This window comes from Camelus bactrianus, chromosome 13 (assembly GCF_048773025.1).
Source record: "Camelus bactrianus isolate YW-2024 breed Bactrian camel chromosome 13, ASM4877302v1, whole genome shotgun sequence".
Taxonomy (NCBI): Eukaryota; Metazoa; Chordata; class Mammalia; order Artiodactyla; family Camelidae; genus Camelus; species Camelus bactrianus.
In genome coordinates, this window is record NC_133551.1 from 64,742,967 (window position 1) to 64,762,337 (window position 19,371).

The window sequence follows — 19,371 nt, forward strand, 5'->3', positions numbered from 1 at the left end:
CTACTGCTGTATTTGGCTGAATGCGTAAACTTAGATGTAGGTCACTTTATATAGTAGTTTGCTTCCTGACTCCTTTGTTAGGTAATTATTTGGAATTAGAGAAGCCCACTAGCTTAGTGGTTTCTCAGGGGTCAAAAACACAGGAGATGTAAAGTTATTTTCCTTGACTCCAGTTTATGATTTTGAATACTTCTTGTTATTAAATTTATTATATATTTGTCCAGTTTATACTGTACAGAAAAACTTTGACCTTAATAGGTGAAGAAACCTGTAGAAATATTTCAATATGTTGTCTTACTAAGTTTAATTTTTAAATGGAGAAATAAAAGTTTTTATTTTAGAATTGTTAACTATGACTTGTAAAATTAATCCAGTAGTTTATAGTTATAGACCTGTCTTTCCAAGGCTGTTGTAATGTTTGCTATACAAATGTATTACCTTGTATAAGTGGAATACTAGACATAAATTAGCTTGTTAAAATTGCACAGGATTCATTCTAGATGATTAGGAAAAATCAGAAAGCATAAAGAAGAGTTGTAAATAAAAACCATTTGTAATTCTATCAGCAAGATAACCAGTATTTATATTTTCCTATGTTCTAACTCATACGTGCTGCATACACACATGCACACAAAGTGGAAAAGAATGATATAAAAGGTGATCTGTTTTTAAAAGGAGAATTCATTTGTTTCTTTAAATAGTTAACCTGCAGATATGCATAGATATGTAAGCTGAGGGGTCCCCATTCCTTGAATGTTTCGTAGCTGACTCTTAACTCAACTCTTGCTGTATTTCTTGGGGATTTTAATATCCCTGTAGTCCACTTTAAGAGTGCATAAAATTCATAGAATTTTAGAAGAAACCAATTACATTTTAATGTAGTTGTCAAAATACTAAGACAAATTTGTAATACCGTAATCAGGTGGACACCAAAGAACAGATTTCAGTGGCTAATCAAAACCACCGTAACTCTTAAGTTGATGAGTAGAATGAATTGATAAGTATAAAATCAGATAATCTGCATTAGTGGTAATGTGGTAATGAAAATTGTGATGTCTGTTGATAATAAAGTTACAGTCACCGCTAATACTTCTGTGGTTTATTGTCTTCATGAATAATTTAGGGAATGCTATTAACTACTGCTGTTGTAAGCTGTCTTTACCAGACCTCATAAGAACTCTCCAGTGATTTTTTGTCTCCCTATTCCCCTTTTGAGGGTCATATGCTACCTTGTCCTCCCACAGTTTAAATGTCATACATCTTATTCCATCATATCTTTCCTCCTCTTTTTTTAATTTAAACATTAAAATGTTCATAAAAGTTCAAAATACAGAAATGTATGGACAATTATCACAAAGTAAACGTCTTCGTGAGTACCACACGGGTCAAGGAGGAAAACATTCCTAATACTCCAAAGCCTCCTGTGGGCTCCTCCCAGTTACGGCTTCCTGCTCTCAAAATATAGCCAGTAACCTGACTTTTATGGCAACCACTTCCTTTTGAATTTTTTTCCTTTAACATTTTACTTTATGAGCTTGAACCATTAAACATTATAGTTTACCTTTTGCCTCCTGGGATATTGCCAGGTGAAGCACAGCCTGTGATTAAATCTTAATCTGTGCCCTCCCCTCCACCGCCCCGTCTTGGCCATTGAACACTGGAGGAAAACACCATAGGTGTGCCTGTCTTCTCAATCTTTTTATTTTGGAGAATTTCAAATTTAGGTGAAAAAATCTAATCTGTCAATTTTTATCTTTTAACTGGATTTTTTTATCTATTTATACTTAATGTAATTACGAATATTTCCTCTAATTCAAATTTGCGTCACTCTTTGTAGTTCCCTATCCCTTGCATATATTTTCAGGCTTCTCATTTCTCTAAACATAGAAACCCTAGGTTTATAACTTGGGGTCATGATGGACATTGTTGGAATATTATGCAGGTTTATTTTTGCTGGCTCTTTTACTGTTGCCACATCATCTGTACCTGTTATATCTGACATGCTGGTTATTGCACGTGGGAAATTTTTAATGGGGATTCACTTAGGGCTGGGATGAAGCCACCTTCTCCAGAGATACCTAGGTTTCTTTCTGCCAAATACCTGGGGTCATTACTGGTTAGGTATCATCCCAGACCAAGTCCAATGCTGCAGGTTCCCTTGCTCAGATATTTGGTTTTCTCCTCACCTCAAGAGTCAAAGTATAAGGCAGATAATTTTTCTCCTATTTCTGGTGTAGGGCAGGTTCATTTCTCCTATTTCAAACTGAAGAGCCCTAGTTTCATGATGTGAGTTCACGTCTAGACTCCTCACCTTTTGTGGATCTTAGCTTTTGTCTAAGGTCCCACAAACCTCTTAACTGTGAAAAAAACAAAGTTCAAGTTGATCAAGTTTCACCCAGGACTCTCAGGAGGAAATTGTTTTCAATGTCCTCACCTCCCTAGCTTGCTGTCTTCACATAGTATTTGGCTTCTGAGAATTCTTCTTTTCTTGCCAACTGACCAGTGCATTTTAAAATATTTTAAAGTATTTTTATCTTACCCGGTATTTTAAATTATTTTCAGCTGGAGCGGGTTAGCTGGGCTTTGGTCCAGGTATTAATCTGCATTACTGTATCCCCTACTGAGCTAAAAAGAAAAATGCAGGACTTTGTCCTTTCAGTCAACTTCTGTGTCCTCCATGCCTAAAACAGTGTCCAGTGTGTTTATATGTTGAATGAGTGATTTGCTATACCTTGTGACTCACTTCTTGTGGTTCACTGTATTATGGTACTTGTGTATGCTCACTATAAATTTTTAGAAGAATATTTAATGATGTGGAAAGATGTTACTGATAAATTTGTTAGAAAAAACTGCAGGTTTCAATGTTAATAGTGGTTGTATTTGTGTTGTGGGATTCCTAATGAATTTGTTTTCCAATTTTTACTAAGACTACAGTAGAAATGATTAACACAGATAATTTCTCCCTATAATTGGTTTAAGTTTACAATCCTTTAAAGGGTTCTTTTTCAAACTTTAAAATATTTTATATTAAAATATAGATGTTCATTCTTTTGCTGGTGTTTTGATGTTTGGATAAAGCTATCTCTTCTTGCATGAACCATTTGCATAGTACGTAGGCTGTGATGTGTAGGTTTTGTTTATTTAAAATGGAATAGGATCGTAAAATATTTAAAAAGAAATCTGAGTGCAGAACCAGTCTAGATTTTTGTTTCTTCCCATGTTGTTTCTAATTGTCTTGTATACACCTATTTTGAGAGCAATTTTCCTTAATGACTTAACTCAAATTTTTAAAAAGCATTTGTTCTTTTTTCTAGGAATTATAGTCTTTTAGCTTTGCACTCATATCTCACTAGGTTGTGCAGTTAATTTTTGTAACAAGTTGGAGAATATGAACAACTGATTCTTGGTAACTATATGGTCTGCCAGTTTATGAAGGAGGGTAAAATACACTACAGAGTGGCTTCATAACCCTAAGTGCCCAGAATGCCATAGCTTCCCATCTATGTATTTTGCAGAGGGACTAGATAGCTAATACAGTGAACTGCTTAAGACAATGTCTACTACATTACTTTGTAATTTTTGAAATCTTAGGTCACATGTTTTGAATTCTGTCAGATGCATAAAGAATTTTAATCATTTCAATTCAGGCTCAGGGTATAAGAAGAAATAATGTTATCCAAAATTTCTTTCATTTTCTCCCTTTCTACTTCTCCAGGTGGGTCCTATGTGTATGAACTCAGTGCAGTCCTCATACACAGAGGAGTGAGCGCTTACTCTGGTCACTACATTGCCCATGTGAAGGATCCACAGTCTGGTGAATGGTATAAGTTTAATGACGAAGACATAGAAAAGATGGAGGGGAAGAAATTACAACTAGGGATTGAGGAAGATCTAGGTAAAACCTTTAAGTTGTGAGTGCCCTTTTAAAATATAATTTTTTTTTTACAGAAACATTTGTGATAAATTAGAGCCCAAGATTGTTACGGACTATGCACTTCTTAAACACACATAAGATCTTTGAACATCTTTCATAGCAATGCTCATTTTTTAAAAATGATTTTTCTTCAGACATGGTTTCTGTGTCATGTTTTCAGTACAATTTGAAAAAGTTTTACTTTTAAAAAATGCACACCATTTTTATTAGTCAATTATACCTCAGTAAAGCTGGAAAAGAAAAAATGGAAAGTGTGCTGGGCTTGCCTCCTGAGTGGTACTCAACTCTGTCTTCACATTAGAAGTATTATCTATTTTTAAATCACATTTTAAACATATAGCAATCTTGCTCTCACTTTACCTAAGTAATACTCAAACTCTTAACATTTGCTTTTATATCTTATTTTGATATTCTACCTAGGAACAAAATTGACATGTAGCTTTAAATTGTGAGTAATTAAAATTTAGTCTTATTTGACTGTTCTTTACTGAGGTTTATTTGATCCATCTTATTTTTAGTCAGAGAATTGTAGGATTAAAAGCGTTGTTAAGGCTCTCCTGTCTATCTTCTCCGTATAGGTAGTCCTAAATTGTAAAACATTTGAAGAGAAAGACCCCACATATACTGAGGATCCCATTCTAATGTTTTAATGCCTCTCATTGTAATATGCAACTTACATTGCAGCTTTTAGTTCATAAAATCCCATTAGTGATTAATTGCTGTGAATATGAACATTTATGAATTATTTTATATTCCATCTTATAGAAATTAATGAACATCTTAAGTCTTAATACTTCTCATTTAGAAATGACCAACCTCCCTTTGCTTGTGCATGCTCCAGAGATTTTTAATTCCCAATGCCTGTGGTCTTCAAACTTACTGCTCCTGTATTCTCTATAGGAATATTGAACAACTTTGTATTTTATTGCACATTTTAAAATCCAACATTTTCATTATAAACTTAAGTAGCTCCAAATAATGTAAGTTCTGACAAATTATAATTATTGAAACTTAAACCACAACCTTACTAAGTGTATCCAAAATGAAATCACATAATAGAGATTTTATACACACATCATCCTTTTCAAAGGTATGAGAACTGGTCTTTTTTTATGGAAGGATGTTTTTAATACTTCCCCTTTGTCCTGTACTAATGTTTCCACTGAAGCTACAGAATTTTGTTCTAATGGAATATATTAAGTATTCTGTAATCAAAGCTCCAAGTGGTTAAAAAGTTCTTCTGAATTGAGCACTGTTCTTTTTCTTTTTCTCAAATAAATATTACTGCATAATTGATCAAACCAATATAAATGTGTTAGAAATTAAGCACAGCAAAATTGTACTGTAAATATATCTTTTGATGAGGTGGATAAAATTTTGTCAGTGGGTAGGAGGTTATATCCTTTTGTAAAGCAGGAGACAGATGACTGTGAAAGGAATGGTAGAAACCGTCAGTGGAACCTCAACTATGAGACAGAACAATTTTAGAAAAGTACATAGTGGATTGAGCATCTGGTAATTGATTCCCTGAGAACTATCCATGACCTCACACTCCTTGGAAGGTTATCCTGGGATATTCAAACTCAGTATGAAAACCAACTTCATGTGATGTACTTGCCATGTAAAACACTTAATAATGTTTTCCAGTTGCTACTGAATTCACTGAATTAGTGGCTAATCTTAGCATTTCATTTCATTTCTTTTTTAGTAACATGCTGTTTTATTTCTTCGGGCAAATCTGAATTAATTTTTGTAATTTAAGACCAGCATTAAAATAAATTCGTAGGTTTCTGCTGTTGTTGTTCAGGTTTATCTTTGTGAAAAGTAGTACTTTTCAGCTTTTAAAAATGGAAAATGGCAACCAAGCGGTCAATAAGTTGTTTAAATATCCAAACGTTAAATGAGTTTACTAAATTTGTATTACCTTTTAGAGTATCTGGGTTTGTATTTTAGGAGTTGTTTTCTGTGACCTTCCTTGTTCCCCTCCCCTGCAAAAGAATGAACAAACTATAGACATTCTAATTGAGTCATTTTTTTGGTTTTTCCATCTCAGCAGAACCTTCTAAGTCCCAGACACGTAAACCCAAGTGTGGCAAAGGAACTCACTGCTCTCGAAATGCGTATATGTTGGTTTATAGATTACAAACTCAAGAAAAACCCAACACGACTATTCAGGTACCAGGTAAGCAATTTTCCAGGATTAGGTAAGGCAAATATTTTGGAGAACCATTCTCAAAGGTCAATGACAAGAACAGATTGCTTTTATTTATAATGGTAGGTTGGTTGCGTATGGTGACTGGTGAAAGTGTACATAATCATAAATTTGCTTTAATGAAGTAAGTTTTTAAAACAAAGAGCTTTTAACAGAACCATTCCACTGACCTCCCTAAGGAAAAGTAAAAGCAATTTTAAAAAATCCTATGGATAGTCAAGAGATGTATTTTAAAAAGTTTTTGTTAATTTAAGTATAGTCACCTTACAATGTGTCAGTTTCTGGTGTATAACATAACGTTTTCAGTCATTCATATACATACATATATTCGTTTTCATATTCTTTTTCAATATAGATTAGAGCCGTTTGGTTTTATTTTGTTCAATTTGCAAAGCACTTGTGGATTTTAGCCAATTAGTTATAAATTTTCTAGATTTAACATAAAGAAGAAAGAGCTGCTACTTGCCTAAAGGCAGTCTTAATTTGACTGGGGTTCTGGGCCGCTTGATAGTCCCAGTTGGCCGATGATGTCACGGAGAACCAGGTGGGGACATTCCAGATAATGACTTCAGATTTACTTCTTCCTGCGTCTGGAGGTCTCTCATAGAAAGGGAGATCCCAGTAGGAAGCTGCCACCAAAATCTTAGCCAGTGTTTGATGTAATTTAAAGATCAGCATGGTTATGTGTCTTTGAAAACAGTGTAAATTTTTTTTTGTCTTAATGTTCTGAATAGCCTTTCTTCAGGAGCTGGTAGATCGGGATAATTCCAAGTTTGAGGAGTGGTGTATTGAAATGGCCGAGATGCGTAAGCAGAGTGTGGATAAAGGAAAAGCAAAGCATGAAGAAGTTAAGGAGCTGTACCAAAGGTTACCTGCTGGAGCTGGTCTGTAAGATATTCTGGGACAGCACTGTTGCCATTAAGTGCCTTGTTTCTTTTATGATGACAAATGTATTTGAACAAACTTTTCCCCTGCCTTTCCTTATAACCCATTAATGCCAGCTTATGCAGTATAAAATTACTATGTAAACTAGCAGTAACTTCATGTGTAGCATTTCATATAATTTTCATTATCATGTACCTTTAAGAATGGGAAGCTCTCAATAAATTAGAAGGTTTAGGTCAGCACTCTGCATATATGACTCTTGTAGGTATTTCTAATTTCTGAGACATTAACTTGTTAAAGAAAAATCTGATTGAGTTACTATGGAAGCTACTTGCCTAGTCTTATTTCCTTACACACTTTATACCCTAACAGTATTAATTGCCAGGCATTCTCTTATATGAGTACAACTTTTTTATGACACTATTAGGTTATTTTGAATCTTAATATCCAGTATTAAGAATAGGAAAGCTTTATGCTGACTCCTAATTATTATCCCACATAGTCCAGCTCATTACTGTATATGTTTATTCAGGTTTATCCAATGCCTCAAAAAGGAAACTCCAACTTTTTAAGGCTTGAATGCCATTTGTAATAATATGTTTTATGTCATTTCATAGGCGTGAGTGCCCCATACCCAGCCCCTACTTTAAAAAGAGAGGCAACTTTACTGATTTTAGAAAATAAATACTCAAGCATAATTGTTCTTGTGGTTTTGTCTTTTTGATATCTCAGTTTTCCAATACTGGTATAACAAAAGATGAATATAAGTTGCTGAATCTGTAAGAATATCTCCAAACTACGTCTTAGTTTGAGTCTGACCTTTGTTTGTAACCTGTTAATCTCACTCTTGTTTCAAGGGTTGGGATTATCCTAAAGAATTAGACTGACCTTAATTTTATTGGAAATGATTTGGAAAAGAATATGTGATTCATATCTCTAAATTTATTCAAAGGAGTTGGGGCCTAGAAATCTATTTTCTGAACTTTATTCATAATTTCCTGTATTCACTGGACAAGAGAAGGGGACTTACTGGATCTAAACCAAAATGCTGTTTTGAATTACTCTTTAAAAGTACGTGGTCTGAAAATGTTATGTGTCAAGTTGACACTTGTGCTCCTCTTGCCTGTTTTGTCTATAAGAACCTGTGCTTATTTTCTTAGAATATGTATATATATTATCAGTACTTCTACCAATTATGAGCTTTATGATTTTCCCCAAGTATCTTCCCCAAGTAGAAAATCCATGTCCTAAAATGTTGTCAAATTGCAAAGCTAATGACCATGGTTCTGTGCTGCCAATTGAAGTCTTTTGGTGAAGTATTTTCTAAATTTTACCTCTGTTTGTGATCCTATCAAAAGAAGGGTCATTTATCCTAAAATATAAACCTTTCTGGGAACCTGAACTCTTTGGCCCTTTTTATTTAAATTGAAATAAATCATCTCTAAATAATCCTTAATTATTTCTAGGTAAGTTGTTTCAAATATTTTTGATGCTGTGATCTTTCTAGACTTTAAAACTTTGCAAAAGAAAATTCCTGTTCAAAATCTAGCCATTTAAAGTGTTTGTGTATATATAACTTTGAGCCATAATGTACATTTTCCTTTGGCAAATATTTTAACAATTTCCAGGTTCATGAAGTACTAAGATTTTATACAGTTTGTTATGTCTACCTTGATAATTAAAGTTCTCCTTCTTGTTTATTAGTTGACTATCCGTACCTTTGGAAGGTGATGCTTAGTAGTTTACCGAATCACAAAGAATAGAGAACATCTTTGAGAACCTGCCAAGAGTCTGTCTTTGGTACAGAAACATCCATAGTGTAAAAACCTCCCACAAGCGGAATCTCCCTTAACTACTGAGGCTTGTGCTCGACCTGGAATGTTAGGGAAGCTCTTGGCAGAAATGAATACAACTGTTTATACTGAAAATGGAAAGAAATACCTCTGTGACTGTAGTCACTCTTCTTCCATGGATCCGCCAGCATACTGAAACCAGCCCCCAGGATCTGGAGAACTGGTGGAGTTACTAAGTATGGAATTAATCATATTAGAGGCCCTCTTCCTGCTGCTTTTTACTAGAAAATCATACATGATTTTTCTTATTCTTATATCTTACATTGAATTCACATTAAACTACTCAAAACCAAAACAATAAACTTCACTTGGAAGTTTTCTGCAGGAACTTCTGTAGGGAATTGGAAAATGTCTTGAACCAACTGCCTTTGGGTCACATTGTTGCTGTGTGAGTCAGGGTTATCCTCACCCTGGGCTTAAAATTCCATCATACACCCCTTGGCAGGGCGTGCTTTGTACATTTTTATTATTTTAATTTAAATTTTAATTAATTAATTTATTTTGGGGTACATTTTTAGTTTTCCTAGATTCCTTTCCTGGTAAGGGTCAGGATTCTGATGGCTGTCCTTTCAGTTAGCTGTAGCAGGTGTCCTCTACCACCACCCCCTCCCCCAAGCTGCTAATGAAAGGAGAACCGTGGGGAATTATTCTTCAGTGTCGCCCTGTGTCATGATCCTGTTGGTGCTTCATTGATATCCTTGAGATTGCTTTAAAGTTCTAACCTATGTGACTATGCTTGGGGAAATAGTAGATGTGCTGTAATAAGGCTTTTATTTTGCTTCTTGGATAGGGATCGTTTATCTTTGCCTTCTTAAGATACTCCCGTGCACTCTGTCTGTCAGATTAAACTCTATGAATGGCAGTAAAATTAGGAAGTAATTTTTAATTTAACCATATCGTTTTATATTGTTAAATGCCACAACCGTGTTACCTATACTGTATCCGTAAGGTCTCCACTTATATATATTGTGTGAATGTACAATTAACTTTTCTATCTCTTTTCTTCCAAAAAGCTCAAAATGCTTCACATTATCTTATCTTTTACATTCAACAACATCCATGTGAGGTAGGTAGAAGGCAGGTATTATTACCTTCATTTTACAAATAAAAGACCTGAAGCATAGAGAGGTCAAGTGACTTGCTCCAGTTCAGTTTCTTGGTGGCAGAACTTGTTTTAAGACCTTGGCCTCAACCTGTATTCCTGAGCTCTTCCCCTGCAGCTGCATCAGAGCTGAGCAATCAGCCGGGAGGCTTTCAGCTTATAATTTACAGTTTTAGCCCAAGTAAGGGACTAAACAATTCTGAATTCTGTTTTGGTGAAAATTGAAATGTTTTACACTAAACTTAAAAAACGAAAGTTAGCTTTCTAGACTTGTAACTCTCAGGGAAGTGTAAAATTGGTCAAAATGGACTTTGAGTTGAATTGTCTTTCCCTCATCTCATCAGAAATAGTACCATAATACAAATACATAAATTCAACCTCTGTATGTTTTCTTCTATGTTTTATGCTGGGACTCACTGGAGATCTTTGTAAGTAATCAAAGCTGGCCCTTTATCTTTAATTTTGGCTTTTAGGGAGCCCTGGGACTCTTGTTTCCCAAAGTAAAACTCATTGTGAGGTTTAGTTTTGTCTGAAATTCTTACAACTTCAAAATTGATAATAATTCAATTGTAGTGCACTTCAGCCTGAAAGTTGTGTAAAATAGCATAATTTCTTAAAATACGTAACGGTGTAGTGAATAGATTGCGATACGGATTTGGGTGGGGAGATCAAATACCTTTTAATAGACATCACTGTCCTCTTGGATGAGGGAAAGTTCAGTGGTTGAAATGGACTGTAAAAGTGTGATTATAGCTGATGAGGTTAATTTTTAACTTAGAACCTAGTCAGACTTCTCATTTTAATTTTTCAGATGTATATCACACTTTGATGACAAGTGTTTATGAAAATCATGTATGATGTAAACATAGTCGGGGTGAGGTTATGTGATTTGCAAGCCAGCCTGGATTGTGGCTTGTAGTCAACAATCTTGGGTGTCCTGATCAAAGCTCTGCTGTGCTTATCAAGCAAGACACTTCTCTCTGTGGATACCTATTTTGTAGAATGTGGTTAATAATACCAGCCGACCTCATAGGGCACTGTGCAGACTCGTCCCTCCTCTGCATGGCTCCTTGAACTCAGAGTGGTAGTTACATGGAGCTTTGTGCTGTACTCATCAGACCTCTTCCCTGAACAGTCATTCTTCTTCTGGTTCTGCTAACTTTGGACGGAATTTACATTGCTTTTTGAGGAAAAATGAATGTATCACTTAGTCAAAAAGCTGTAAAAATACATAGGCTCTTTCCCTTGCTTTCTTCCGCAGAGCCCTATGAATTTGTCTCTCTTGAGTGGCTGCAGAAGTGGTTGGATGAATCGACACCTACGAAGCCTATCGATAATCACGCTTGCTTGTGTTCCCACGACAAGCTTCATCCTGATAAAATATCGATTATGAAGAGAATATCTGAATATGCAGCTGATATTTTCTACAGTAGATACGGAGGAGGACCAAGACTAACTGGTAATTCAAGATGTCTTCTCTGCTTAAAAAAGAGTAATGCGTTCAATCCTCATCATATGATCTTTATGATCATTTCACCCAAACTGTGCTTAGATCACATGTTTCTTACACTCTGCAAAGAGGATTTGCTACATAAAGTCAGAGTTAACCATATTATACACAGTATATTTATAATGTTAGAAATTGATACTGCTGGTTCAGTTTTGTTGTTTTTTCCCCTCACAAAACAGAGAAAATAGGAAACATTTGAGAAATCCATCTAGTAGTTTTTTGTTATTTTATACAATAATCTTTAAAGTGTTGGTTTGGTTGGTTGCACTTCTTGTTTCTCCCTTTAAGTGTGACTTCTGTGTGATCTATAGATTGTTACTTAGCTTATGGATGGAAGCTGCTTAATTCTGCCTTGAATATGAGCTATATATAACCACACAGTATCTGTAGTCTGCTCTCAGTTGCCTCTCCTCAAAGCATTTTTACTTTTTTTTTTTTGGAGGTGGGGGTACTTAGGTTTATTTATTAAAAAAAAATTTTTTTTTAATTGGAGGTATTGCAGATTGAACCCAGCACCTTGTGTGTGCTAAGCGTATGGTCTACCACTGAACTATACCCTCCCCACCAAAGCATTTTTACTTTTAATGACCATCTGGCAACACAAGGCGCCCTCCAATCTATAGATGAGTCTAATAATCAAAATCACATGACTGTCACCACCACCTCCGCTCTATTCCCTAAATTAAATGCTGTTTTCTGATTGTGTACAACTTATTGCATTAAAAAACTGGCATTTAACTGCATGATTCTGGCCTCTTATATACATCTGGAGTTTTGCTTTCTAAATATCTGTTTTTGATTCATAAGCAATAAACTACTATGAGAAGATCTTTGTAAGAATCACGTTTCATGTAATTCCTAGAACTGTGTTTTGAATCAGGCCCTTGATGTTTCTTTTCCCTTTACTGTTTCAATAGTTAATACCCACATGAAGTTCTTAAATAATCAAGAGTACATATATAGTTGTCTGATACACTGACTACCCTCCCCTCATTTAGAGCCTCAATTATTTGATCATGGTCTTGCAAAATTTGCATCTAAACTTTGTAAAATATTGTACTTTGTGGCATAGATAGTTTTAACATTATATTATACCTCCTTATTCTTTATGCAGGGTAACACTGTTGCTGTCTTGATATTTATGTCACCAAAATAATTTAAGATGTATATCAATTTGCTATATTGTCAAAATTTACTTAAGCTTAGAACTATCCTTGTTTTTTGAATTGCTGAAAACGTTTTAAGAGGAAATCTGTATGTGAATGCACTCTGTTCTCTTTCAATCCCGTCCAGTGAAAGCCCTCTGTAAGGAATGCGTAGTCGAACGTTGTCGCGTGCTGCGTCTGAAGAACCAACTAAATGAAGATTATAAGACTGTAAATAATCTGCTAAAGGCAACAGTAAAAGGGTATGTTACACAGTATATTGTTAGATAAACTGAAAACCTAGAAGCTTATTATTTATGGATAATAAAAGAGCTGGGATTTGGGGAAGAAAGAAAGGTCATGAAGTGGGTGGCAGTGCGGGATCAGACTTTGGAGTGATTGCCACTGTGGCAAAAGTAAAGCTGAGTCATGGCCCTTGTGGCCGAATTCCATCCAATAGAAAGGTGGAAGCAAGAGAAGTAGATCTGAGGCCTGAGCAAATGAAGGAAGGGTGCTGGCCTGTGTTCTGACATGGAAATATGGAATGCTTATATTGGAAAACCATTCTAGCAGGCCTGGGGCTGTCCCCTTTAGAGAGGCTGAAGTAACCAGTTAACAAATGGTACCCAGTGGTGCATCCTTGTCAGAAACATCTGTGCTACTTGGAGTTTGTCGAACCCCATTCTGTAGAGTACATCTGGACTCAGATGGCATTTATTATATCTGGGTTTAATTTAAATTGTATATTTCCCAAAGAAAGATTAATTAGTTCACTATTTTTGGTTATTCCATGAACAGCTTCCTGAGTCCCCTAAATGTGTGTTTGTATATAGACGTGTGTGTGTGTGTGTGTGTGTGTGTGTGTGTGTGTGTGTACTTGAAGGCACAGCTGTATGTAGTTCTGCGTAGTAATCAAGTGAAAGTGGCCAGTTGAACAGTGTGATTGGCATACATTTAAATGAGGTTTAGGAGAAGCAGGGTAAGATTTATGATAGAATCAAAATATTAGATACCTGCAATTTAATAGTGAGTAAAAATGGCCAAAATGAGGAAGTGGGTTTAAAAAAAATTGTCTGCACAGCAGCAGATACTGACTTCTAATTCAATTTGGTTGTGGCCTTTACACAGAAAGAAGGGATGAGGGGGAGCTAGGAAATGTTACTTGCATCATTTCACATTCGCTCTATTCCACAGCAGTGATGGGTTCTGGGTTGGGAAGTCCTCCTTGCGCAGCTGGCGCCAGCTAGCTCTTGAACAACTAGACGAGCAAGATGGCGACGCAGACCAAAGCAACGGGAAAATGAATGGCAACACCTTGAATAAAGGTAACATTTAAAACCTGTTACACAGATGGTTGTGAATCATAACACAAAACTGAGAGCATTTGTTTTTAGTAAAATGTTTAATTCCCATCCATGTAATTTCAAAGACAATTTTTTTAAATTTAAAGCTCTCCAAAAATATCTCAGGACATATAAAAGTATTTAAGCTATTGAAAGTGAGCAAGGGCTCAAGAACTCGGGAGAGCCATTTCTAATAACCTCGCCTGCCCTGGGCTTAGGTTCTTTCTAATTACCCTCAAGCAAGATTAATTGTAGCTTTGCTCCAGCTAAAATTTTTAAGAAAGGCAAGTCTGCCACACATTGCATAGTATATTGTGCACTCAGTACATTTTGGTTATAGATTATCTGCCACATCTATAGGCTGCCTTCCTCTCATGAATGAGCTTGAAAGTCTGTGTTATTTAGCCAGGAAAGAAGACAGGTTTTGAATAGCTTTTTACTTATAAATCTTCTGACTTTTCTGAAGCTACGCGTTTAAATAGGAAATTATATTAATGTAAGTCAACCACTCAGTGTAATTTTGTAGTCAATAGTTTATAAGTTATCAAGGGAAATTAAGGCATAAAACTTTTTAGATTTAAAGTAGAAACTAGTGCTTTGATTGGTTTACAGTTCTTAGATACAATTAGTGATCCATATGCAATTATTTCACTTCCAGTTTTACCTCCAAGTAGTAATATTTACATACATATTCTGTATTTTCTGCATTCCAACATTTTAAACCATTCAATTTTATTTTGTGTGAATCTTCCTGTATCACTGACTGCCTTAACAGTTTGAGAAAATAAATAGAGCAGAGCCACTGTTAGTTTAAAACTGTGATTTTTAACATTTTCAGATTTGAAGAATGTTTTCCTTTTGGTCAAAAGTATTTTGTGCTATGTACTTCATTAACTTAACATTAGTTTTAAAACACTATGTTGTACACATTAAATTTATTTAGTATTGTACATCAACTACCTCACTAAAAATAAAGAAAAAATTAAAAACCTACTTTTTATGTGTCCTGTGACTCAGCATGTGAAGTATTTATTGGGTGCTCTTTGAAACCTCTTTGTATATCAGTGACCTTTCATCCTAAGTAAAGTTGGATGCCATAGTAGAAAGTGCCTTGATCTTGGCCTAGTGTAAAAACCTTTTTTCATGTTGCTTTCTGAGTAAAATGTTTTTCTTCCCCCATAGAAGTAACAGTCAAAACTGAAATCCCTTCTACCAGATCTAGTTACGGAAATAGTGGCTTTTTATAATGGTGCTTGTTTGGGCACAGTTTATGCATCTTCCTCTACAAAAACATGCAGTTTTTAAAAATTTAGTGGCTGCATTTGATTGTGTATGTATATATATACATATATATGTATGTATGTATGTATATATATAACCTATTTCAGTTTTTTACAATTAGTACATAAACACAGATGGCAGTGAGCATCCTTAGATGTCCTTGTACCTACTTTGTCTAATTTTCACATTGTGTGACACAGAAGCAGAGACAAATAGGAGACAGAGAGACAGGTCATGTCTTGTCTTGTGGTCATGTCTTGTCTTTGCTCATTTTTCTACTTGAGCTTTTTAATAAATAGTCTTTATATTAAGTGTATTAAAATTTTGTGCTTGTATAGCACAGGGAACTATATTCAGAATCTTGTAGTGACTTATGGTGAAAAGAATATGAAAACAAATATATGTATTGTTCATGTACGACTGAAGCATTGTGCTGTACACCAGAAATTGTCACAACATTGTAAACCGACCATACTTCAATAAAATATATATATATACAAAAAAAGAAAGTTTGTGCTATGTACATAAGCTGGAAAATCCATGGATAACTATTCTAATCTCCTTATACTTATGGCTTTTATTTGATCCTGTTCTCCGGTATACGCAACTACAAATTGACAGTGTCACAGTGTAGACAAGTAGAAAAAGCAGATATTAGAAAAAAAAACTGTTAATAGGAATAAAGAAGTTTTAATTATGTACATTTGACATTAAAATTTAAGTGCCTTTTATATTAGCCTGCTAAACCTTTCTGTTCTACCCCTAAAAGAATAGGTGGGTGAAAGTGACATGACATGCAAGTGATTAACCTGGTTTATATCACATTCTCAGTACCATGACTAGAATTAATGGAAGGATTTGTGAATTGTTTTTCAATTGGAAAAAAATGCATATTTTCTTGTATAACCGAAAGATTTAAAAAAGTGAAACAGCTGTTCAAATTTCCCCTCCTCTTGTAAGGGAAAGAAATGAAACACTTCTTAGCAGAACTGCGTAGGAATCACTTGGGGTCTGATTTTTAGAATGTTTTAAAGTTTCGTTTGTTCAAAATTGTTGAGTAGTGTCTTTGCTACTTTGATTGTTAAATACAACAGCTACTGCAGTTGTTACCTGTGTTTCTTTTGATTAGATGAATCAAAGGAAGAAAGAAAAGAAGAGGAGGAGGAGTTAAATTTTAATGAAGACATTCTGTGCCCACATGGTAAGGCAGAAGTGTGAAACTTTCATTGTTAGTCTGACTTTAGCATGTCGTAAATATTTTGTTAAATGTTTTACACTCCGAGATTAGGTCCTAATGTGGCAGCCATGGTGGAGTAACTGGTTTTCTAAACTGTACATTTTCTTAATGCTTCTGTTCTCTTACCCTTTTAAACAGCCTCTGCTGCCTGCTTTCAAGCCAATGCCCCTCACACCTTCTTGCAAAAAAATTTAAAAATAATACAAAACAGGATTTCTCCATGTTCTGCAGAAGAATCTTTGTCACTTACCACATTGAAGGGCTTTCTGAGTTTCAAGGAGAAGAATTTCAGTTATTTCCCATGTCTGTGTCTGTCCAATTTGAATACTTGGAAAACAGTATTTGTGTATTTCTTCTCCTCAGGGCTATTGCTGCTTTAGTTTATTAGACATTTTTTGACTAGCTACTATGTATTATATACTCTTAATGATAACTACCAAATCCTTTTTAATTTTTATTTGGTTTTAGTGAGTGCTCACTTGTAATAAAATAACTATTTTGCAAGGGTCTCATTATATGACATGTGATTTTCCATTCTGTTATCACTCGAAGTCAGAAAGGTGTCTACTTCCCAGTACCTCACTCACTTACTGTTTTATTTTGTTTTTTTTCTAACTCCACCCAGAGAAACACTGGACCCAGAGAAGTTGAGATGTCAGGGGTGGATTTGTTAACCCATGTTTGCATGTCTTGCTGTGTGCTAATGTATTGCTAGTACTCAGAATTCTTGTTGGTCCTAGTAAGTTCTTTATTCTAGTTTTTACTTCATGTCCTCATTATGAATTGGCACATGATGCCTCACATTTCCCCATACACAGTAGTTCTTTTATTTATATCAAGAATCCCTGGTGATACTAGTGATAGTAGTTGTCACTTGACTGATACTTTCGTGCTGGTCTTTCTGGATGCGATCTCACTGCACTTTACTAGCTAGGTGACATTCTCATTTACTGGCCACACAGCTAGGAAGATAGGGGATGAAGGGTCATCCTGCAGTATGGGATTGGATCTGTGGATCCCAAGGCCTTCTGTTCTGTCTCCCAGATTGTCCCCCTTACACTAGTAGTGCATAGTAGGAGCACAAATATGAGCATAGATGTGAACCCCTGAGTCATAGAGAGATTGCGTAAGTAAGTAGAGGCAGGCAAAGTGAACAGCCAAAGTAGATTTTTCTCATGTTGCTTTCGTGTCAGCTCTTTTTATTTGACCTTTGGAGCACAGATGTAGACATAGCATGAGTGCCTCCATTTTGAAAGTTGAGGAATCTTTTGTAAAATACTGAGTTTTCATGCTTGGTGCTGCTTAGCAGGGTGAAACAGTGCCAAAACTCAGACTGTCGTCTTTCTCCTCAGCTCGCTGACATTTGCTCTCAGCCCACCTCTCTCATCTTGTCATTTCTGTATTACAGTTTTGACTAGAAAGCATGGCAGAGCTGAATGTGATTTCAGGACTCAGGCTGCTCCGCTCAACTTGTCAGAAAGTATACACGAGCTTTTTTTTTTAAGAAAAGGTCTTTTAGCTTGAGCGATCCAGCGGCATTTTGTTACTGTGCCTTATCATCTAGGATTTCAAAAGGGTAGTTCTGAGCTCTTGCTTTTGCAGACATCACCCGTCTATACTGTATCCATGGGGTCAGGTTTTTCAGTGTAGGATATGGGACCTTATTTAGAAACCTGTTTCACTCTTTAGGTTTATATTAAGACTTGTCCCTGAGATGTGATGGTCATCGTAGTAGTACGAATAGTAGGAAGATGATAGTTGGACATAATTGAATGTTTACCACGTGCCTGGTAGTTTTCCACGTGTATAGTTATAAACTCATTTCTTGTGTCTTATCTATCCACCTTTAAGCTTCTAAAATATTTGTTACCATTACCCCGCCTCTGTTCTCTTTACTGTCATTATGATTTTATATCTTTAAAAAAGATCCCCTTACTGTGGTTTAGTGGTGTTTTAGGAGGCACTGATAGTAAATGCAATTTTAAAATATCATTTTTATCTGGAAGCGCTTGTTTGAATTTTCATATTTTTATAGCAAAATCCTTATTTCTAAACCCTGTGCATATTTATGACAGATTCTATGTGAATTAATCATGGATTATATCCCATCAGATGGTTTATTACTATCAAAGAGCTCAGCATTTATTGCAGATACTCCATATCCATCAGGCTTTCTTATCCATTTCAGTTTATGTTCATTTAAGTGATAACTTGCCTATAGCTTACCTTGTTTATTACATTTGGTTTATTTAGCAGTTGATAAGTTTATTTTATTTTATTTTTTACAAGTTCTTTGGATGTTCTGTGGCCCAGATTATTAGAGTTTGAACTAGATTTTGACAGGGGCGGGAAGAGGGGAGGATTTATCCAGAATCCAAAGTCATTGTTAACTAGATTTCTATTTTTACCGGAAGAATCTTTGAGGATTAGGTCATCCAATTATGTTTGGTGAATTAAATCTCGCGCAACTAGTTTGATTTTCTATTGGGAGATGTTGCTCACAAGATGAATTTGATTGGCTTTCTTTTTTCAGATTTAAGAATAGTGTTATATATTGCAGGATGCAAGTCCAATTTCTAAAAATTCATATGTCACAAGTAAAAGTTGATTATTGTGAGGTCATAAACAGTATTCAGATATATTAAATTTAGTTGATATGAAACTAAATTTAGAAACATGGTTAAGAGTAGAGTGGATGACTTTGTTTGCTACCACTTTCTGACTGCCCTAAAATGACTTATTAAACTACTGATTTCAGAAATAAATTTGGGTTATTCTTTTCTAATCATCTGAGTGATATACGTCCAGCGTTATAACCAGTCATAAAGTAAAGGTAGTCTTACATCAAAACAAAAGGCAGTGCATCCAG

General features: G+C 35.2%; 1 protein-coding gene across 5 annotated transcripts in view; it reads left to right on the forward strand.

Annotated features, from left to right (window-relative positions):
- Positions 1 to 19,371, forward strand: part of USP48 (ubiquitin specific peptidase 48) — a 73,706-nt gene that overhangs the window by 32,948 nt on the left and 21,387 nt on the right. Inside the window, exons 9-15 of one of the 5 annotated variants that reach the window (XM_010957410.3) lie at positions 3,716 to 3,895; positions 5,988 to 6,116; positions 6,881 to 7,030; positions 11,248 to 11,445; positions 12,790 to 12,904; positions 13,836 to 13,966; positions 16,395 to 16,466. In XM_010957410.3, the coding sequence (XP_010955712.2) occupies positions 3,716 to 3,895; positions 5,988 to 6,116; positions 6,881 to 7,030; positions 11,248 to 11,445; positions 12,790 to 12,904; positions 13,836 to 13,966; positions 16,395 to 16,466 (975 nt within the window). Of the gene's footprint in view, positions 1 to 3,715; positions 3,896 to 5,987; positions 6,117 to 6,880; positions 8,103 to 11,247; positions 11,446 to 12,789; positions 12,905 to 13,835; positions 13,967 to 16,394; positions 16,467 to 19,371 lie in introns of those variants that run through there. The other 4 variants (XM_045518449.2, XM_045518448.2, XM_045518450.2 and 1 more) reach the window with 4 other exon arrangements.